Source organism: Macaca mulatta, chromosome 13, assembly GCF_049350105.2.
Source record: "Macaca mulatta isolate MMU2019108-1 chromosome 13, T2T-MMU8v2.0, whole genome shotgun sequence".
Classification (NCBI taxonomy): domain Eukaryota; kingdom Metazoa; phylum Chordata; class Mammalia; order Primates; family Cercopithecidae; genus Macaca; species Macaca mulatta.
Genome location: NC_133418.1, coordinates 51,640,324 through 51,663,224, shown reverse-complemented (window position 1 = coordinate 51,663,224; position 22,901 = coordinate 51,640,324). Strand labels below are relative to the sequence as shown.

Below are 22,901 nucleotides of genomic sequence, written 5' to 3'. Positions count from 1 at the left end.
TGGCCTCAATCCCCACCCCACCACCTGCTCCCTCCCGTTTCACTTCCTCATTCACCCGGTGACCTGGCCCTTTCACAGGGACAGCAAAGGCCATACTATAGACTCCTATGCACCTGTACCCAGCCTCTGTCAGGGACACCCTCCTCCAGCCATCTTCCCTCTTTTCTCTTCTATACTGTAACCTTTCTCTAGTGCGGTGACCAACCCTTCCAAGTTCCCAGTTTTCCCAGGACTGTGAGGATTCCCAGGACATGAGACTTTGAGTGCTAAAACCTGGGCAAACTGGGACACTTGGTCACCCAGCTCTCTCTAGGGGTTCCTTCCCATCAGCATTTACAGAGCCCTGCAAAAACCCTCCCTTGACCTTGTATTTGCTCTAGCTATCATTCCTAGTCACCTTCCCCTTTCTTCTCACCCAAGCCTCTCCGCAGCAGCATGGAGACTACATTTGTGTAATTTCTTACCTTTCATTGACTCCTTAACCCATTAGAACAGGATGTCGGTCTCTACTGGCCCACCACAAGTGGACTTGTTGAGGTCACCAAGCCCTGCTGGTTCTCACCTCACTGACCTCTGTGGAGCCGACACTTGAAGCACTCCTTCCTTTGGGCTGCTCGCCTCCCTTTCCCTTCAAGACCTCCATCTCGTCTTCCAACCCCACAGCCCCTTCTCAGTCTTAACAACTGCTAGTCTGCCCTTGGGTTCTCTCCTCTCCTCCTCCCTGGATCCTACCACCCTCCTAATCTCCATCTCTAACCCAGACCTCACTCCCTGGACTCCAGACCTGCAGAGTCAGGTGCAGGCTGGCTTGCTCCCTGGGTTCCCCCTCAGGTGCATCCCACTCCCCACCACACCTCCTCTGTGCTGCCTGAGCAGTGAGGAGAACCTCTGGCCACCCCCGGCTCAGGTCAGAAAGTCAGAAGCCTAGGAGTTCCTCTGGCTCATCCTCTTCAGCCTCAGCCTTAACAATCAAGCACTGCCACCTTCCTACCTTCTTAAGCGACCCTGCTCCTCTCCAAGCCAATGCTTAAACCTTCCTTCTAGCCACAGCCACTAAATGAGCTCCTCCATCTCAGTCTTGCCCAACTCCAACCACTCTGCTGCAGGATAATGATCTCAGCATGTCCAAAGCCTGAGAATCCTTTAATGGCTTCTATCAAGGTAAGAAAATACAATCTCTCACACAATTTGGTCCTTGTCCTTTCTTCATGGTCCACTACTCTCCCAGCCACATTCTTACCAAGCTCTTACAAAAGCTATTCTTCTGTCTGGAACAACACTGCCCCTTCCTCCCACTGGCTCACTAATTCCTACTCATATTTCACAGTTGTGCAAGGCCACCTCCTCCAGGAAGCCTTCCTGATTCCTCCAGGCTAAGATGACCCTTCTCTGGGATCCTCCAGCACCCTGTGACAGTTACATAAACTATAACATAAACTGCATCAGGCCCCTAGATCAACTATCCTACCCAGGGGACGTCTTATGAATCTATGCTTACTTCACAGAGGATTTAGACCATTCAGGAGTAGAATGCAAAATGGCTTAGTCCAAGGCCCTGAACTCCACTGAAGGAAGGGTCACCCAGACCCAGAGACTCTCAGGCTAGATCCATGCATTCATTCTCACAAATCGGGAAGAGCGGCAGAGCACCCAGGCTCTGGGCAGACAGCAGAGAGAAAGAATGCATCTCAGTCCCTTTCCTGCCACCTAGGAGCCTGCGCTAGGGATGGGGTATAAAAGCAGCTCTAATGCCACCTACGGGCTGTGCCAGGGAAGGGGAGGATGACCAGTGTAGTATAAAAGTGCCTTGAAGGCCGGGCGCGGTGGCTCAAGCCTGTAATCCCAGCACTTTGGAAGGCCGAGACGGGCGGATCACGAGGTCAGGAGATCGAGACCATCCTGGCTAACACAATGAAACCCCGTCTCCACTAAAAATACAAAAAATTAGCCAGGCGTGGTGGCGGCGCCTGTAGTCCCAGCTACTCAGGAGGCTGAGGCAGGAGAATGGCGGGAACCCGGGAGGCGGAGCTTGCAGTGAGCCGAGATCGCGCCACTGCACTCCAGCCTGGGCGACAGAGCGAGACTCCGCCTCAAAAAAAAAAAAAAAAAAAAAAAAAAAAAGTGCCTTGAATGAGGGGCCGGGAGGCCTTGGCTTGTTTGTCCCCTTACATCAGAGGGATCCGGGATCCTAAACCCTGCGGCTCTCATGGGCTCCATTTCTTCCTTTGAGGAATGAGACAGCTCTATTTGGCCCATCTACTTCATAACAGAAGGAACAAGCCCAGTACAGACATGAAGCCAACTCTGGGAAGAATAAAACTTATAAAAAGTGGCAAATATGATTAGAGGTCATGCTGGCAGAGAGCAAGGCCAGCCGAGGACACTGCAACCACCAGCTCCCCCACGTCCTCTCCCTCACCTCAAGGGAGCAGAGTCACCACCACCACCAGGGAGGGACACTGGGGGCAGCCTGGACTCCCTCCTACCCACTTCCCATATGTAGTTCTGGCCCCTTGGGGTTTCTTCCCTTCTTGGGTCCACTTTATCTTCCCCCAGTGGACTAGACATTCCTTGGGAATAGAGTGGGGACAGTGTCTTTCACCTGTTCAGTGTCTGACACATAGTAGGCTCAGTGAATGTGGATGACCAAACACGAGTGCCTGGTCGGGAGGCCAGTGCTGGAGCCTGTTCTGCTCTCCAAGCCCCACGCCCTGCCCTGCTCTCCCCTCCTTCACTTGGTCCTCCTAGGACGCTATCGTCCCAGAGGGACTTGCTGCCTTCTAAGTCACACCCCATCACCTCCCAGTGCCCTGAGTCTCCAGGCCTCTGCTCACATCACCCCTGACCAGCCAGCCGGTGAGGTCACAGCTTCATAATTCTTCCAAACCTCCCAATGCCACAGTGAGCACAGTCACATAGGCATCTGCTGTCCACTCAGCGGTCCTAAATGCATCGGAACCACCCCCTGAAAGGCACCAAACGCAAACTAATGAAGCTACTGCTGCAGGTGGGGAACCTTTCTTCTGAGAGTTACATATGTGTGAAGTGTTTGAGTTTCCCTTTTTCTTCTGAAGGTGTCTGCAGCTTTCTCTCTGACCTAAGTGCTGGTCCCTCCTCTGGCTCTCTGCCTTCCCCAGCCTGCACCCTCACTCTAGCAGAACAGGAGACTGCTCAAGGCTCCACTGTCAGCCTGCTCTGCCACGGTCTGCCCCAAGACCTGCCCCCTGCTTGACAAGTTCCACCGCCCCCCGCCCCCGCCCACAGCTCCCCTGCGGCCGAGTGCACACACTCCGGAAGGGCCTACAGCACAGCTCTCCTTCCCTGCCAGCCCACATCGGCTCTCCCCACTTCATTCCTTATGCCCTGCACCTCATCAGTGCTGTTCTCCTAACCCCTGGCTTGTGGGGGTCTGCCTTGATTATCCCAAGTCCCAAGAAGGCAGCTTCAGAGGTGGTACCATAGAAAGCTCCTGTCTTCAAAGCCTGTACCGTCTTGCCCCTGGAGTAAAAGAGACCCTCACCTGCCCACAAAGGATGAGGCTGGAGTGTGAACCCCTTAGTCCCTTGGGCTGTTCTGCCCCCTGTCCACCCCCTTCCTCCTGGACAGTGTTCTGGGGGTGGATGCTCACCTGGCACTGGGCTGTGGCTCCTCAGCTGGTCGTGTCTCCAAGGGCAGAAGCACAAGCGGGGAGGCTGGGGTGGCTGCAGCGAGGTCCTCCCTAAGTAGGGCAGGGGAGCCCCCAGGTGGGGAGGGCTCAAGGGGGCCAGGAAGTAAGGCTGGCTCCCCTGGTGGTGCGGAGGAGGTGGTCAGGGGCCGGGCTCCAGACAGGGGAGAGCATGGAGGGCTGGGTCCCCCACTGTGGTGGCTGGCCCAAGGCGGGAGAGGGGGCGGTGGAAAGTCAGGCTCTGGGGGAGTGGGCAGCTCTTCTGGACCAGAATGAATAGAAGATTCCCTCGACCCTGGCGGGGATGCAGATGAGAGGCTGGGAGGATCTCGGCTCCCCTGAAACAAGAAGGGGTTCAAGGCATCTTCCTTGGAGACCCACACATCAGCCTGCTGGGAGGTGACTGACAGGGACCCAAGCCCCTCTGCTACTGGATCCTGGCCCTGGGCCTCAGGAGCCTCAGGGCCTTCTCCAACCTCTGGAGCCCCCCAGATGTGCTGACTTTGAAGAGTCAAGCTCTTTGAGTGACAGGGTATGGGGGCAGGACCCTCAGGGCAGCTGGTGGGTGCAGACAGGCAGGGCCCAGACACAGGGGGGCTGGCGTCCTCCACTAGCTCTTCCAGGCCAGGTTGGCCCAGCAGGGTTGCAGAGGAACAGCTGTCAGACTCCTCCGACTCATGCTTCTCTCCCTCCTCCTTGGTCTCCGAGGGACCGACAACCAGTGTACTTAGGGAGGCATCTTCTCCCTCTGTCTCTGGACCTCTGTTACTCAGCCCCACTGTGGCCTTCTCCTCCTCCTCCTGAGATCTTGAGGGTGTGAAGAGGCGCGGTGGCTTGGGAGGTGGGGTGCTGGGCTGCAGCCCCTTGTCAGACACCCACTCAGGTTTAGGCTCGGGCTCCAGTGGGGGAAGCCCCTCGCTCCCCTTGGGGCTCACAGTTTCTGGTGATTCAGGCTGCACCTGGGGAGGAGGCTCATCAGACTCTCCCCGCAAGACTAGTGAGGCCGTCTCAGCTGCAGGAGAAATGGTGACCACATCCCAAGGCCAGGCATCGTCAGCTGTCTCGACGTCAGGGCAAAGCTGGTTTTCGCCTCGGGAGGACTCATCGTCCTGGCCCTCAGCAGCGCTGTCTGGGCCTGGCAGCCTCTCCCACACACTGATCACTTCTGGGGAGCTAAATAGAGACGTCCCACTGTCTGCCGGACTCTGCCCTGCTTCCCCTTCTGGGGCTGGCAGTTCCCTGTCTGGTTCTGAGGCTGAGGCTCTCAGCTGCAGCTGGGCTGACGAGGAGGGCAGGCCGGCCCCTACCAACCCGAGGGGCCCCAGGTCAGCCGCACTCATGCTCTCGTGGTCCGGTCCCAAGTCCAGAGGAACCCTGGGCTCCAGCCACACGCTGCTCCCACCTCTTCCTCCTCCTCCTCCCCCAGGGTCTCCCTGGGGCTCAGCTGCCTTCGCAGTCATGGCCCCGTGGCCTGGGTCTTGCAGCCCTGCCGCCTCCAGCCCCACTCCTGCAGGGGCCAGGATCTCGCTCCTGGCCTCTGGACGCAGCCTGCTGGCAGCAAAGACGTTGAAGGTGTTGTCCCACTCAGGCAGGGCTTTCCCAGGGGAGGCCAGGGGGGTGGGGCTGGCCCTCGAGGCACTGGGGAGAGAGGGAGCAGGTGAAGGAGAGTTTAGTGCTATGTCGGCTATGAGCTCCTCGAAGAAGGGGTTGCTCTGCAAAGAGGTGAGGAACGGGTTGGTAAGACCCAATAATCCAGGTGGGGTGGCTTCAGGGGTGGCGGTGGTGGTGGTGGTGGTGGCGGCGGCGGCAGTGGCAGCAGCGGGGGAGGCGGCTGCAAAAAGGTTAGTGCTTAGCATGGGAGCAGCAGTGGGAGCAGGAGTGGGAGGGGCCGGAGCCCAGGGGGAGCAGGGGAGGTGGTGAGGAAGAGCAGCTGGGTCAGATTCTACCTGAGGAGACACGTCCAGGCTGTGGAGGGAGACAAAACCGTGAGCCTCCTGGTTAATGCCAAGACTGGAAAGGTCCCTGAGTCCCACGCCCACCCCCTGCTTCGGGACCAGGGGCCACAATACACACATAGGCTGGATTTACCTACTTGGGCCAGGGTACAGAGGGAAGACCCCAACATGTAACATTATCAAGTGCCTCCCAAGGAGAAAGATGCTGAGCAGAGTTACTTTAATCCTCACTCCAACCCCGGAGAGAAATCATCTCATCTGACAGGGAGGATCCAAACCTAACCAAGTGTTCTTTCCTCTATCCCATGCTGAAGCTTCTAAGGTTCTACTCAACAAGCAATTCACGTCTGGGAAAACTAATCTGAAAGCACCTTACATCCCGTTTTTTGTTTTTTTGTTTTTGAGATAGAGTCTCTGCCTCCTGGGCTCAAGCCATTCTCGTGCCTCAGCGTGTGCCAACACGCCTGAATAATTTTTGTATTTTTAGGAGAGATGAGGTTTCACCATGTTGGCCAGGCTGGTCTCTAACTCCTGGCCTCGTGATCTGCCCACCTGGCCTCCCAAAGTGCTGGGATTACAAACATGAGCCACCATGCCTGGCCCCTTTTAGGACTAAAAGCAAAGAAAACACCAGCTGGCATGGGGGGATAAAGAGATCAGAGAAAGGCCAGGCCTAGGTATCTGGCTGGACAAAGCCAGAACTTATAGGACCTAGCAGGGCACCTGGAATCCTGACACTTGAAACAGCCTGGGTTCTATTGATCCCTTGCAGAAGCAGAAGTAATGATGGGCTGTCATCTGGTGTGACAAGGTGTCTTGTTTCTTTGAGGGGTAGCCTAACTGGCTAAGGAAGATAAGCCACCTATGGAGAACATCAACCAACAGGTTCCCTGATGGTCCAGACTTTGTCTCCCAAGGCTGGCAGTGTGGCAGCAGCAGCAACTCTGGATGTCACCAGGGGCTTCTCAGGGACTCTGGGGATGGGGGACAGGGAAGGTGCTCTTAGGACACTGGAGAACAGGTGCTGGCCTTCATTTGTCCAGGGCAGGGTCCTTTCTGGGAGGAACGACCCCGGCACTGGTGCTTATCCACAGAGTGCAGCTGACTCCAGAGATGCTGGCAGGGGCGTGCTCTCAAACTAGAGTTTGTCACTTCCCCAGGACACAGACAGAAGGCCAGAAAAAATGGCTGCCTTGCCACTGAGCCACCGTCAGAGGCAGACCTCGGTGGCCTCACCCTCTGCTGTCTGAGCAGTCTCCCTCCTCATGGCCGGTCTCCCAGCCCTGGCTGTAAGCTTCCAGGACCCCTGTTTCTTGGCCCCTGCCTGTCCAGGTGGAAATATCCTGGGGAAACCCCTACACATCCAACTTTTCAAGCCAACCAGCTTCTTCCACAGGAAATGTGGGCAGTGAGTACTGAAGGGGCAGAAGCCAGGCTTTGCCAGCCAGCCCATAAGGAGTATGGCTTGGGGTAGGAAGGGCACCTGTGGCAAGAGTATGAGCTGTCTGGAGCTTGCCTGGATTCTTCCGGGAACCCAGGGCCCAAAGAGGGCAGACCCACACAGAGGTGGGCTGAGGCAGGTCAGCTCGGCAGCTACCACCAGGGGCGGAACACAGGAAGGAGCCCAACCAAACAGAGGCACAGGTGGCTCCAAAGATGCTTCTGAGAGCAGGAAGGTCAGCCTCACAGGTAGAACACAGCCAGGTCCCAAACCCATGGATTTCTCATAAGAATCAGCTTCCAGAGAGTCTCCTGACCCTATTTTTCCCCTTACAATAACTCCCCATCCAAGGGTAAATTCTCAGTCTCATCCCCTCCACCTAAAGATGGAGGGAGAGGGAGGTAAAAATTCCTACCTGTTCCCACCCTACCTGGGCTTCCCACTACACTACCCTGCTTCTATGGTCATGGCGAAGATACCAAAAGAGGAAGAATCGTGGGCCCAGAGCCTCAACGCCAGCAGATGCCATTTCTCCCTTCATTCCAGAGAAGCCCCAGGCCAAGGCACACATGCCTGCCTTGGGGACCAAAGGGAGTGAGAAGCAACATACACCACGACCAAGTCAAGAGCCTGACCTCAGCCCACTTGCCATTAGAGCATCCATACCACACCCAGCCCAACCCTGCCTACAGCACCCGGGCCCCCAGGAACAGGGCTAGAGCACTCTGAGCTACTTCTCTCCCAGCCCCCTTTACGACAATAGGCCATAGTCGTCTGAAGGAAGAGAGTTCCATCAACATTAAAAGCACCACGCTTAGCTCTGCCCCCTCAGCCCTAACCTGGCCTGCACTCACCCTTGCAGTCTTTCAGCAACCTGGCTGGCAGTCAGAACTGCAGGGACAAGAACGGCACGGGAGTAGACTGGGAGCCCCAGGTTAGGCTCGGCAACCTCCCTCTCCCTGCCAGCTCCCCAGAGGTACACACAAACCTGTTGGTATGGAATTAGCAAAGGGCTCTCCCTGGAGGAAGGGACTCCAAGCACCGGGCCTGGCAGGCTTTACAGAGCCAGCAGTACTTCTGAGGGCATCCTGTCCGTCCTCGTATCTGGTAACACATCCCTCCTTCATGCCTTCCTCTCCCTTGCTCCACACCACGTGCACATTCTGAAGGTTCTCACTTCAAAACATCTCCCTCCCACTCCACCTGGCCCAGGTCAGGGACATATTCCCACGTGTGCTTGTCTTTGCTGGTCGTGCTCTGAGAACAGATAAACACCTCTGCATCCTAGAACCCACTGTGCCGGCCTGGCACAGTCTCCCCACCCCCAAGCGGTGGGGGCAGCAACATATACTGACTTGTCTTCCCTTTTAGGATCAGATGCTGGGAAGGAAGTCAGAAGTCCAGATGTCTCTGCCCCTTCAACCTGAGGGAATAAAACTTTACTGCCTGCAGGAAGCCCTGAACAATTGGTTGAACCTGCCACTCAACACAGGAACCACCTGTTCACCCCGACAGCCCCTCTTCTTAAACACTACGCCACAGGGCTACCTCTGTAGCTGAAGACCAGGTGTCACTAGCAGACAGCTCTTCCTTAGGCTGAAAAGAGCCTGTGTCCTTGTCATTTCCACACACTGGTCCCAGAGATGGCAAGTGGATCTGCACAGGTTCTCTACCAGGCAATCCCCCAAAGGCCAAAGCCAGCCTTGGAGGCGCGCTAACCTCCAGCAACACTGCCCTTCAGCTTTCCCTCCTGAGGCACAACCTCCTGACCCTCCTGAGATGGGCCCAGTGTCCAGGAAACATGTCCAAGAGACGGGCACATCCTCTCACATCACCTGGGCACAATGAGGTGACAGAGGGGCCTTGTAAGCTGTAAGTAGGGAGAGTGTATCATTTATCTTCCAAACCAGAACACTGTTAATACAGTAACCATGCCAGAACAGGCACAAGCAGGATGTGAGGCTGCTCTAACTCCAAGCCTCTGGGTGCACATTATAGTTACTCATTTACACCACCAAGAATGCAGCCAACCTCCTTCCACTGCCACAGCACATTCCAGGCCCACAGGGACCTTGTTGCCCACCATGCCTGGTGCAAGGAGGCACTGCAGAGATTGCCAGAGGCCACCAGCATGATACATTCACCTCTATGTTGTACCACACTTATTCCCAGCTTTAAAAGTTTTTGTAATCAACATTTGATCCCCTTCTGTGCATACAGTCCTATGGTTAGTGTGGGGGACGGGGATCAAGGGAACACAAGAATGACCTGGGATAGACACAAAGACAATCCACTTTGGCCCTGGTGGGTTTAACATGCGTAGTCTTGCCTGTCCTCAAACACACATGAAGTAGCCCATACTGCAGCTCAGTGTGAATGGCTCATAACAGGGCAGGGGAATGAGGCTAAGTTCTGCAGCCAAGACAAGCTTGGTCTCAACTACCTACTCCCCACTCCAGCACACACTGATAGGGGCCCAGTGTGACCACCATGGACCCCAGCAGACAAAGGCCACGTCAGAGGAACAGCAGAACCCTCTTCTCAGTCCTGCATAGCCTCATTTGTTCCTTCCTCACGGCAGCAGCCTTTCTCTGGATACTACACTCAACACGTTCAGCCCCGGGCCTCTCTGTGGGGCATCAGTGCCACATGGGAGCACTAGAGGGCGCCGCTGTTCTTCCTAGTGAGGAACATCCTGCAATCTGCAATGGCAGCCCCAGGGCAGAGGCCCCCAATCTCTGGACCTGGGGACAGGCTCCCCAGGCCCCAGCTGCAGCTACATTCAGTCACTCCAGTTCTGGGTCTAACTCACAGCTTCCTGCCGTGAGGCAGCCCACCTCTCCTCTCCTCAGAAGCCCTAAGCAAGCCCTCTGGGGAAGCGCCAACAGTCCTTTCTTCCAGGCCAGCCTTCCCTTCCCTGCAAGGTACACGAGGCTAGGATGCTGCTGACTGAGCTCAAAGGCCAGGTGTCATATCTATCCAGGCCAGGCCATCTTACCCAAAGCACAGCCCCTCCCGCCCCATCTGAATGCACGGCCACAGAGCCTGGCCCTGCAGCCGCCACCTGCAAATGGGCCCCATCTGGGGAGGGATGCTGAGTGCCCTCCATCCTGCTAAAGACAAGGCTTGGAATTCAAGTGAGAGCAGGACAGAAACCTCAGCTTCCTTACGGCCATCAGTGACCCAAATCCTCCAGACTCCAAGAGGCCATTAGGAAACATGGGGAAGCAGGAGAAAGAGGATGGAGACTGTAAGTGCCCCAGGCCAGTGACAACCCCACAGACTCACAGCCTGCGGGAGTCCAAGCCCAAAGCCTGGGCACTCACCTACAAATGGCCTCAGCATTCACCCTGCCCCAGAAAAGGCCCAGAGACACCATACGGACAACCACACTGAGCCTGTGGTCTGTGCCCCTTTCAATCCAGGCGCTCAGCTCCTCCCAGCAAATGCCCTGTCCAGATCTCCTGCCACCTCCCTCTACCCTACCACCTCCAAATATCTCTAGCTGGCTGTCACAGGGCCACCAGCTCAGCCTGGCATCTGGGAAAGGCCTGTCCCCTTTTCTTTCTTCCCAATCTTCTCCCAGGCCGCAGATGACCAGCAGCTTGCCTGGGCTCTGGTGAGTAGGGACAGGAGCTGCCATACCAAGCAAGGGAGGCAGGGGGTGGCATGCCCCTGAAACTGACCCACCCCCCACACCCCTGTCTATGAGGGTCTAACGGGGGTTGTCAGCTGACCATGGCCCAAACCTACAAAGGCCTGCATCTCTCTCTCCACTCCTCTCAACAGACTCAGAGTGCCAAAGGGAAACGAAAAGCCAAGACTACAAGATTCCTCTCCCCTCTAGGCAACAGGTTCGGGGTCTTTCCTCTGCCCTATCTTTTGCCCCCTTGCTACTGTGCTTGTCCTCTAAACCTGTCCAAGCAGCCATGGAGTGGGAAGGGCAGGCTTGCTGAGAGAAACAGTGGCTCTCACCACACTGGCCAGGGCTGCCACAGATGCTGCCCATGAGGGCTGGCCCCAGGCCCTTGAGAAGGTGGGACACATGCTTCCGTGACCTGTGCCTGGAGCCCTTCTCTGGACCCTGCTATACAATTCTGCAGCCTCCCCTGGTTCAGAATTAGGAGGAAGCAAACGGTGGGCATCAGGGGCTCTGCCCACGGCATGAACTGGGGGACTCAGGACATTCAAAATGGAGCAGCTGCCACCAGCACTTTCCACGGTGCCATTCCCCAAAACCAAGAGACATCAGAGAGGGCCAAACCCCCCAAGGTCTCCAAGGACAGAGATGGGTTACAGATTTCATGGGAGCTGCCCACAGCCTCTTGCCAGGGGAAGCAACTGGGGGTGAATGGATGGGGGAAGGAGTGGTAGCCTCAGTTATTTGACTCCCGTCATCCAGAGGGAAGCGATCAGAGAGTCAGCTGGGGAGAAGTCCTCGAGCTCCTGAGAGGGGAAGGGAAGTCTGAGGGTGCGGTCTCCAGTCCTCATCTCTCAAGGCTTCCTTACCTTGAGGCCAGAGGGCAAGAGGTGGAGGTCAGGAAGCAAAGAATTCACACAAATGGCCTTTCCTGCTTCCCTCCAGCTCAGGGGGTGGGCATGCCAACTCATGCAGCAAGGTCTAGGGCTAAGAAGTCAGACCCCTGAATCCATAGGACTCTCAGAGCACTGTGCCCTCGTAACTCACCTGTGTCCGTGAGCACAAAACGAAGCTTGGCTTAGGGAGACACCCCCACTTAACCATGCAAAGCCAGAGCCCCAGCAGCCTGCCCGGGGTCCACATCTGCTCCTTCCTCCCTGCCCCAGGGTCCAGGCAGCACACACCCCAGCATCCTCCCCAAGGAGCAAAGTTGGTCTTGCCAATGACGTACCTGGGTTTCTGAGTTGGGTCCTTGGCTTCTCTCAAGCCAAACCAACTACTCTTGGCCTTTTCCTCCCCACTGGACGAGTGATGTGGGGAGGCCCCCAGGGTGGGACCCCCCTTTTCCCCCAAAGAGCTTCGGCGCCCCAACTCGCTCCGACTTAGGCCTTGGTGGTGGTGGTGGAAGAGGCCCATCCGGGGCTTGCGTTCCTCCTTCCGGGCTCCCTCCTTCTCTGCCACAGCCTCAGAGGAGGCTACTATGGGTGTGGCGACCTGGACTGGCTTGCCCTCTGGTAGCCGGGCCCCCTCCTCCTCTCCAGGGTGGCTGGCCCCAGGGGCCAGGACTTTAGCCTGAGCACTCGGCTCCTCCTGTCCAAGTACTGCCTCCGAGCTGCTGTTGCTACGACTGCCTCTGGGCCAGGAGTCATCTGTGGAACGAGGCCCCTCCTCAGACAACCGGGAAGAGACAGCTTGCAAGGAGCCTGAGGATGGGAGCGAGCCCGAGATGGAGCTGCGGTGCCGCACAGGGCCCTGGGGCTCCTCGTTGTAAATGTGGCTCCCATTGACGCAGAGTGAAGAGCGGGAGGCAGCATCCAGGTGGCCCTGAAGGTCCAGAAGGGCCCGAGGAGGAGCCACTCGCATCTGGCTGGCCTCATCGCTGTAGGTCCTCTTGTGGGTGAACAGCTTGGGGGACTGTGCAGAGTCCCTACCTGCAGGGGAAACACACCGAGTTAGCTCGCAGGAAGAGAGGCCCCATTTCCTGGCCCCAGGCCTTCACCACCACCCAAGGGGAAAGCCAGTACCCCCTCTCCCCAGGGCGGCACCCCCATTCTTGCTCACCCCCTTCAGTGGACAGCCAGCTGCTGCGGCTTGGTGAGCGGGTGAGGAGCTCGGCACCTGGCCCCTGGTAGGCCAGGCTCCCACTGGCTGAGGACAGGGTGCTGTCCGAGCCCAGCGAGGTATTGGACTGGGTCAGGGACGACTTGCGCAGCTTGTTGCGGAGGAAGAAGCCTTTGGCCTTGCCCATCTTGCCCAGACTGCCCAGGTCAGGATCCTCTATGGCGCTGCTTGGGAGGATGGCAGAGGCAGATTCCAGATCATACTTCTTCTTGCCCTTCATCTTGTCCTTGATCTTGCTGAAGGGGGACCTTGGCTTGTCCTTCATGGACAGGTCAAACATACTGGCGCTCAGGTTGTTGCGCGTGAACTGGATGGTGACTTCAATCTCGCCGCGTTCCTTCTCCTTCTTGCCTGGCTTGGAGTGCAGCTTGTACCACCTGTGAGAAGTGGGGAGCAGGCAGAACTCAGTCATGGGCCCAGGGAGCCTGGCTCCCGCCCAGTACCAGGCACTGCCCGGACCCCTCCTTGCTCTGAGAGCCACTGACAGCCTCTCCCCAAAGGCTCCTGCTCTGACCCATCGGCCTAGGCTTCCAGGCTTCAGACACAGCTGAGAAACTATCCAAAATGATTCCATGATGGAGAAAACCACATCCTGAGTGGGGAAGCTCCTCGGGTACCACCAGGTAGATACCACGCCATGCCCCCTCCCACCCCAGGACCTTCTCCTGGTGCTCAGAGACCTCTACTCTGTCCCATCTCCCCTACATCTGAAACTCTGAGGCCCAGAGGGGTGAGGCTGGGCCTGGGAGGGCCCTCCCACCTCCAGGCCCCAGCACAGACAGACCTACCCACATTTCTCCCTGTTGACATCATCTCCTCTGGCCAGTCCCAGCCAAAGCTCTACTCCCAGCCACCCGTGAGCCCAGGAAAGAACAGCTCACCCAGAGGCCCGGGGCCAGAAATACAGGAATGCTACTGCATACACTCACGTACATACACGCACACACACACACACACCTCACTCACACACTGACTCACCCCAAGCCCTGTCGGGAATACCTCTACAAGATGGAGGAACAGACAAGAATGGCAGAAAGAGACCCAGGAAAGATGAAGAGCACTCACATCTGTTGAGCATCTATGGTGCGTTACAACCAGCGTGAGGGTTCTTACCTCACTCCCGCACACACCTCCCAAAAAGCGTATGAGGTTAGAGGCACTTCCCCATGGTGCAGATCAGGACGGTGAGGCTCAGTGGTAAAGGAACCCATCCATGGAGACTCAGAGCCAGGCGTCCAGCCCTCCAAAGCTTAAGTTCTTCCTGGTGCACACCCACTGTGCCCAGAGACACACAGAGACAGCCCCCAACACACATGGCCACCGCACAGGGTGGCTGGGGCCCGCCCTACTGGGGAGAGATGTTCTTATGCAGGGGTTGGCAGTTTCTTAGAGAAATAAGCAAACTCCAACCATACAAGGAGCAATCACACTTCTTGGTACTTAGCCTACTGAAGTAAAAACTTATGTCCACAGAAAAACCTGCACACAAATGTTTATAGCAGCTCTGTTCATGACTGCCAAAACTCAGAAGCTGCCAAGGTATCCTCCAGTAGGTGAACAGATAAGCAAACTGTGGTACATCCAGACAATGGAATACTACTTAATGATAAAAAGAAATAGGCTATCAAGCCATGAACAGACAAGGATGGATCTTACATACATAAGTGAAAGAAGACAATCTGAAAAGGCTTCATGCTTGCATGACAAAACTATTTGACATTCTCCAAAAGGCAAAACTATGGAGACAGTGAAAAGATCAGTGGTTGCCAGGGGATTGAAGGGAGGACAGAGGGATGAATAGGCAGAGCACAGGACTTTGCAGGAGAGAAAAACTATCCTGCATGCTACTGTAATGGTGGACATGTGTTGTTATACACCCACAGAATGCACAATACAACGAATGAACCCTAATGTAATGTAATGTATAGACTCTAGTTAGCAATGATGTATTGATATTGGCTTTCAAATACAACAAACATGCCACACTAATGCAAGATGTTAACAACAGAGGAAACGGCGGCGGGTGGTGGGTGGAGTAGATGGGAACTCTCTATACTTTCCACACATTTTTCTGTAAACCTAAAACTGCTCTGAAAAATAGAGTCTATTAACTAAAAAAAATAGAGAGCAAAGAACACAAAAAGGAAGAAACTATGAAAGAAATCATACAAGAATGTTTTTCTGAACTGAAGAACATGAATGCTAGAACAGTCCTACAAGTATGCAACACAATGAACTAAGACAGACACACACCAACAGATACGGCTATGAGGTTTAGAACACGAGGCCTGAAAGGATTTGAACAGCACTGGAGTCTTCCTTAGCAACACTGGGCACCACGTGAAGGAATGCCTTCACATTTCTAAGGGAAAAGTCTTCCAGTAGCCTGGAAGTCCAGACCCAGGCAATCGAGCATGAAGGTGGAATAAAGCCTGGTGGTAGTGGTCAGGCTGGTCACTAAAGGGCTCAAAGTCCCTTGGTGACTGCACAGCGCGCACACACACACACACACACACACACCCCTACCCAAGCCGCAGTCAGTGGTGCGGGGGCCACCTCCCACCTGAGCTCTGCCCCCCACAGCGCCAGCTCCCTGAGGTTCTGGTGGACACAGCGTGGGGAGCCTTTGCATGAAAAGTCCCTACACATCCAAAGATCCAGAATTAAGTCACTGCAAAAGCTTGGTGGTAGTTGTGGTAGTATTCTGATTATTTTTTAATGTTGACTTTTTTTTTTAAAAGGCTTCCTGGGGCACCTCCGACTCTTCTACATCCCTGTAGAAGAGCCCATCATAACGAAACCCTGGTGAGCTATGGCCCGTCCCCTCCTTGGAGACCCACTCCGCGGCCTGAGCCTAGACTGTTGGTTTTCCCTCCCAAATCTAAGAGACAATCCCCCGAGAAGGCCGGGTAGGGACAGACGGTGGCACGGGCAGGGTGGGCAGAGAAAATGCCCAAGAGGGTGCCTCTCTCATAAGGCACAGGCAGGGAGTGAGGGGAGGAGAGGCAAAGTGAGAGAGACAGACTGAAGGATGTGTGTGAGGGTGTCTGTGGGGCAGGAGAGGAAGTTTGACAGAAAAACCAGCCAGCAGCATCAACAGTCTCATACCTCTATGTTCTCAGCCCAGTGACCACCCTGGGCCTGACTACCTATTTAGAGGCCAAGCCCTAGTCGTGTTCCCTAAATCTGGGCTAGGCCCTATCTAGCACAGAAAGTCCTGGGAGGTAGGGCAAAAGAGAAGGGTATGGACTCCAGCCCCAAACCACCCGAGCCCTGAGTAACTAGGATCAGCAAGCACAGCCAGCCTTTGCTGGGGCAGACAGGTCAGGGGCCCTCGGCCCCAGCTGGTCACACTGCACAAACCACAGCGGTAATGCAATTACCTGGGGGGGCCGGGGCCAGGTGGTGAGACTGCAGGGAACTAGCACTTCCTACATTGTCTATTTTTGTCCTATTTGAATGTTTTATAAGGAGCATATATTACTGTGGTAATATGAAAAAGAGACAAGGGAAAGCTCTTGCTCCTACCTCATCTCAGCTTCCTGAGCCACAAAATGTGCCGCACTCCTCTGCCTCCCAGCCCTCAGAGGAAGGTGGGAGGCCAAGTTTCAGGTCCTCTGCCACAAGGACCTTTTGGGCCTCTCTCCCCTATAAGGTCACTTCCCCTTCTCCTGTTCTGCCCACCCCTCCCCCATAGGGAATTTGGGTTTCTCCCTGGACTTGTATTTCAAGGAGGCATGGAAGGAAAAAGAGAAAGTTTCCTTGAATATTTTTTAGGCTCTCCCATCCAGAGCACAGTGAAATGGAGAATGGCCAGGACCTACCTCTGGACCCCAGCTGCCATCACCCATCTACTTCCCTTCCAGCCCCACCTCCCTCTGCAACCCAGCAAGGGCAGGACTGAATGGGATACTGCCCGGCACCTTGGGCACCCCGGGCACCCCAGGGACTCAACCAGAGCAGGCCTTCTCCCAGAAGTGTGGCCTACGCGAGCTGAGATGGTCACATCCTCCCCGTCCCCAGAGCTGCTACTTCCCCCTGGCTGGACCAGACAGCCCCACAGACCTGCCGGGTACCATGGAGGTCCACTGGAGGACAGGAAACTATGAACACTGTCTGAGGAACCTGCGATGAAAACAAATGGACGCTTTCTCTTCACAGAGCCCCACAGGCAGCAGAGCAAATGGGCTCTGAGCACCTCATCCCTAGAGACTGAAGCTCCCACAAGGAATGCAACAACAGGGTCCTATGACCTAGTTCAAGTCCCACCTCCTCTAGGAAGCTCCCTCAGCTGCCACCATCCTGCTGGCCTGGCCCAGTCCCTTCTCTTTCTGACCAGGCATACACACTCTGACCAAACTCACTCTACAGCCAGATCTGGCAGCACTGTGCTCTAGGACCCCCTGGTGTTGTCATGTCCTGGGTGCCCAAGGTCTCCCCCACTGGACTGTGTTTCTTGTGGATATTGACTGAGTATCCCCTTGGGCACACAGCTCCAAAGTAAAGAAATCATGCATGCACAGTCTGGAGCTGTTACAACCCTGCAGGGCCCTCTCTCAGCTCTCATCTGGATGCACCTGACAGCAGGCCATGGTGGTGAGTGCTGGGTTCCCCACTGACCAGGCCACCTCCCTCAGCCTCCACTTCCTTGACCCTCAGGTGGGGACAACCATCCTCTCGGGGCTGCTGGGAGGCTAAAGCATGCCAAGCCTGGTTGGTAAACAGCCAGTGCTTCCTGCTTATCCTCTCATTCTCTCCCACGACCATGAGCTCCTAGGACTCCCGCTCTTGAATCCCTGAAGCTGATCACTCTGCCTGGCCTTCAAGGGAACATGCCAGATCCTTAAACAAATATTCAACCTCAGCCGCACATGGTGGCTCACGCCTGCAATCCCAGCACTTTGGGAAGCCGAGGCAGGCGAATCACTAGAGGCCAGGAGTTCAAGACCAGCCTGGCCAACATGGCAAAACCCCATCTTTACTGAAAATACAATAATTAGCTGGGTGTGGTGGGGCACACCTGTAATCCCAGCTGCTCGGGAAGCTGAGGCACGAGAATCACTTGAACCTGGGAAGGGAGGTTGCAGTGAGCCAAGATTACACCACTGCACTCCAGCCTGGGCAACCGAGTGAGACTTTGTCTAAAAAAAAACAAACAAAAAAAATTCCAACCTCAACTTCCCAAGGCTGGCTGTGCAAGAGACAGGCCCTGGTCTCCAGTTTTGGAGCTTCTGCTCCTGCTCCTTCCTCCCTACCTGACCAAGGTTTTTTCTCCTTCTCTGTGCCCTTCACTAGGCCTACCTGGCTGGGCCACCGGGCTTAGGAAATCCGAAGCCCAAGCTGAGGCCTGACCTTTCACTTTCATCCAGGGCAGAGACATGGCCAAAATCAATCAGGGTGTGACCAAGGCCCCAACATTCATCTAGACAATGGCTCAAAAGACAGCTCTCGTTTTCACAGCTCTACAGCTATAGCACCCAAACCTGCTATGCATCGGTGCAGGATTTATATATAGATATAAATCCACCCAAGACACCACCCAGACTTACTGAACTAGAAGGTCCCGGCCTAGTTATCTATATTTCTCAGTAGGTTTGGGGGCGGGGCTCCACAGGTGAGTGAATTCACCCAGATCCCATGTGGGAACCACAAGGATGGTCCCTGACGCTTTACATCACTTTAAGGTCAGCGGCCACCTGGGCTCTCCACCTTGGCTTGTCCTTAAGGACACTTAGTCAGCACCCAGAAGAAGCCTGTGTCTCTCCCCTGCCCGGTAAGGCTTGCCTTCCCAAGTCCCGAGGACACGCTGCTTCTGAGAGAACTGACCCCAGAAATACTCATCCCTCCCCCAGGAGGGGGTAAGTTACCAAAGGAACCCATGGGGGAGGAGCAGGCAGCATTAAGCACTTTCTAGAAATTAAGAGTGTTAAGATGAATTAGGCCTCCTAGTTCAGAAACCACTTGAGAAACAACACTCTCACCAAAACAGGAGGAAGGACAGTGATTCTGTCCCACCCAGTGCTCAAAGTCCGGGCTGCTGGCAGCACAGGTATCACCGTCCGGCACATCCTTCACTGCAGGAACTAAGCTGCTCCACCTGCAAAGCACCCACCTTGACTCCATCTCTCTGTCAGGGGCACCATCTGGGGCACTTAAACTCTCCAAGTCCCACGCAGCACATGCTCAGGACACAAGGGTTTTGATGAAGATGATGATTATCTGGGACTTGTCCCAGGTGCCTCTGCAGCCAGGACATAATGGGCACAATAAGGAAAGGCACAGTAAGAGAAAATTCCTTGCACTGAAGAGGCACACGCAGCTACTGATGCTGCTCTTCAGAAGACACACATCAGTGCTTCTCAAACTGCAAAGTGCAAAAAAATCACTGGATCTTGTTAAAATGTGTATTCTGATACCCAAAGTGTAGGTGGGCCTGAGAGAGCTCCCAGCTACCCATGCTGCTGCTGGCCCAGAGGCCACACCTGAGCAGAGGGCTGCACACAAGGGGGCTACAGAACGGCCAGACCTGACCCTGCTGAGGGCTCACTGTGTGCCGGGCTCTGCAGCTCTTTTACTATCCACACAACCAGCCCAGGAGATGGGAGGCCCATTTTACAGATGAGGAAACTAAGTTGTGGAGACAGTTTGTAACGTGCCCAGGTCCACACAGCTAGTAAGTAATGGAGCTGGAACTTGAACATGAAAATGCCAGACTCCAAGCCCATGACCTTAACCTTCAAGGTTTAGCAACTTTCAGAAAAGCTGAAAGAATATACTCCTGCCCTGGGTACCCTGAGAAGACAGAGGCTGTAAAAGGCCTGGCTACACATCACAGACCCTGAAGACCAGACCCCCTTTCAAAAGGTTGGCACAATCCCAGAGCACAGTGCCCTGAGATACCACTGAGGGGACCTCAGGGTTTTGTCCTGTCCTCAGCCCTTCAAAACCTTGTCTGAGAGCAGCCCAGCCTCCCCCAGCAGCCATCAGGGTCCAGAATTCCTGAGAGGCTGGGACCACAAGGAAGCTCTTGCAGGGCCCCCTGCTCAGCTAGAACACCTCTCCCAAGCTCTCTCTGCCTGACAAAGTTCACCAGGCCCCGTGTGGACTTGGGACTTGGCCCTCAGCCTCCCCCCCACCCACCACCGAAGCAGAGGACAAAGTGGATGGAAGGGGTGGAGAGGAGCAAGTCTGCTCACCTGTCATCAAGATTACAGCCCTAGTTACTCCTGCTGGTGGGGTCCCCAGGCCCTCATAACGAGCTCTCCACCTAGTTCTCAGAAAATGCAGCTGGGCTAACCAATGCCATCCAGCATAACTGGGGAGGCCCTGCACTCAGGGGAGAGCCGACCTGGGCAACTGTCACACATACCCATGCAAGTGCCAGGGAACTCCAGTCAGAGACAGATAGGGGCATGGGGGCTGTGGGTAGCTGCAGCAGCAGGCCTGGACAATCTAACTCACCCCCAACTCTTAGCAGTCTAAAATTCAGACCCAAATAACAATGCCCTTTTCTGAGCCCCCACCCATCATTTATTCCAGACTCCAAACCTAGAAATCAGATTTGTCTCCTTTTTTCTTTTTTTCCCTCACTCCCTACATTTAAACTTTGAACTCTGTGAACTCTACGTGCAATTATCTCCAGAACTCACTCTCTCACCACTGTCACCCCATAGTCCCATCCACTAGCACCTCCCTGATGGACATTAGAACTCCCTGGTTGGCCGGGCGTGGTGGCTCAAGCCTATAATCCCAGCACTTTGGGAGGCCGAGGCAGGTAGATCACGAGGTCAGTTGATTGAGACCATCCTGGCTAACATGGTGAAACCCCATCTCTACTAAAAATAGCCGGGCATGGTGGTAGGCGCCTGTAGTCCCAGCTACTTGGGAGGCTGAGGCAGGAGAATGGCATGAACCTGGGAGGCGGAGCTTGCACGCCACTGCACTCCAGCCCGGGCCACAGAGCAAGACTCCTTCTCAAAAAAAAAAAGAACTCCCTGTTTACCTGACGTCCATGTTCCATCCAGCAAAGATACGCAGTCGGAGCTCATCACGCCCCGCTCTCCCTCACTCAGCACCTTTTGGGGCTCAGCTCCTACGACTCTCTGCATCTCTTATTGCACTCGGGCCACACTGATCCTTCTGGTGTCCCTGAACCCATCAGGTGTATTCCCACCTCAAGGCCACTCCACGTGCTGCTCCCTCTGCCCAAGACGCAGGCCAGACCTTCCGGCCACAGTTCACTGACTCACTCGAGTCAGGGCTCTGTTCATCCGAGCCTCCTCAGTCTTCCCCGAGTACCCCAACTGCAACCACCCCTCACCCTCTTTATGTTTTTTATTTTCATTTTTATTTTTTGAAATGGGGTTTCGCTCTTGTTGCCCAGGCTGGAGTGCAATGGCTTGATCTCAGCTCATTGCAACCTCCGCATCCCGGGTTCAAGCGATTCTCCAGCCTCAGTCTCCTGAGTAGCTGGGATTACAGGCATGTGGGCCACCCTGCCCAGCTAATTTTGTATTTTTAGTAGAGACAGGGTTTCTCCATGTTGGTAACGCTGGTCTTGAACTCACGACCTCAGGTGATCCACCCGCCTTGGCCTCCCAAAGTGCTGAGATTACAGGCGTGAGCCACCACACCCAGTCCCCCTCACCCTCTTTCATCATCATACTGACCACAAGCTGGTACTGTGTGTGTGTGCGCACACATGTCCCCACGTGCACATCAACGTGACAAAATGCTGCACATGTTCAAGGCTTGTTAGCATCTGTCTTCCCTCACTCAACAGTCAAGTGTATTATTCTGCTCATCTCTGTACCCCCAGCACTTAACAGTGGACACTCAAATATTTGCTCAATGAGCCAACAAATTATTCTGTGACTAATGTGGGCCCCCTTCACAACTGCTCTATGGTTTTCTATTGCTACAAACCCAAGGGTCTTACTTGTGAGAGCTGGAGCTCCCAAAGAGCAAAGAGTGTCCCCACCCCAACCCCCAAACAGGAGCCTCCGGAGGGCAGGAGCCAGAGATGTCAGGCTTAAAGGGAGGTTTCCAAAATGAGACCTTCTTTAACTGTGAGACACTTCCTCAGCCCCCAACTGAACTAAGAATCTCACTAACTTCCCTGGGAGAGAAGATGCCCAACCAGATGTGGGAAGCGTCCAGCTTTGTGAACAGAAGAGTCACTGTTGACCCAACTCCAGCCCATCTCTTGGCCCTCAAGGTCCACTAATCTTATCCCTATTACCAACTACAATCACTCAGTTAGCACCTACTGTGTGCTGACACAATACTAAGCACTGAACACATGGAATTACATCTTACTCAATCCTCTTAACAACCCTGTGAGGTTGATTTGGGAGGCAGACTCTGGGAGTGGCTAAGAGCATGGACTTTGGCGTCAGGCTGCCTGGGTTAAGCCCCAGCCCCACCACGTGCTGGCTGTGTGACCTCATCTCTATGCCTCCATTTCCTAGGCTGTCTATAAAATGGTGATAGCAGCTTACCCTCTCCTCACAAGACAACAGGCTGAATAACCCAACCCAAAAATCTGAAATCTGAAATGCTCCAAAACTTTCTGAGCACCAATATGATGCTCAAAAGAAATGGTCACTGGAGCATTTTGCATTTTTATATCGATGCTCAACTGGCCAGATAATACAAATATTCCAAAATCCAAACTCCAAAACACTTCTGTCCCAAGCTTTTGGAATAAAGATCTTCAACTTGCATGAGGATTCAATGGTCTATGCATGGAGCATTCAGAACAGGGCCCGGCACACGGGAAACGCACATGAGCATCGGCGCTCACATTCAGCAAGTGTGAGCACTGAGGTAAGGAGACGTGCACTGGGTCCAGTAACACAGTAAGCAGGAGAGCCAAAACTGGAACGCAGGCTCCCTGCCTCCAGAGCCCCCGACCTTTACCACTATACTATGCTGCCCCCCTCTGCAAGTACAACACACACTCACCCCCTATGCCCAGAAATCCCTATGTCTCTGCCCAACCAAGGAATCCAAAGGAAAGTTACCCCCCCTATTTCTCTAGAGCAGGGGGTATGTGTTAGATGGGAGGAAAAATCACAC

General features: G+C 54.8%; 1 protein-coding gene across 5 annotated transcripts in view; it reads right to left on the bottom strand.

Moving 5' to 3' along the window:
• RAB11FIP5 (RAB11 family interacting protein 5) overlaps positions 1 to 22,901 on the bottom strand; it is a 39,035-nt gene that overhangs the window by 3,039 nt on the left and 13,095 nt on the right. Inside the window, exons 2-5 of one of the 5 annotated variants that reach the window (XM_028832377.2) lie at positions 12,762 to 13,198; positions 11,932 to 12,631; positions 5,611 to 5,629; positions 3,629 to 5,376 (exon numbers count right to left, since the gene is read on the bottom strand). In XM_028832377.2, the coding sequence (XP_028688210.2) occupies positions 3,629 to 5,376; positions 5,611 to 5,629; positions 11,932 to 12,631; positions 12,762 to 13,198 (2,904 nt within the window). Of the gene's footprint in view, positions 1 to 3,628; positions 5,630 to 11,931; positions 12,632 to 12,761; positions 13,199 to 22,901 lie in introns of all 5 variants that reach the window. The other 4 variants (XM_015112642.3, XM_015112643.3, XM_015112644.3 and 1 more) reach the window with 4 other exon arrangements.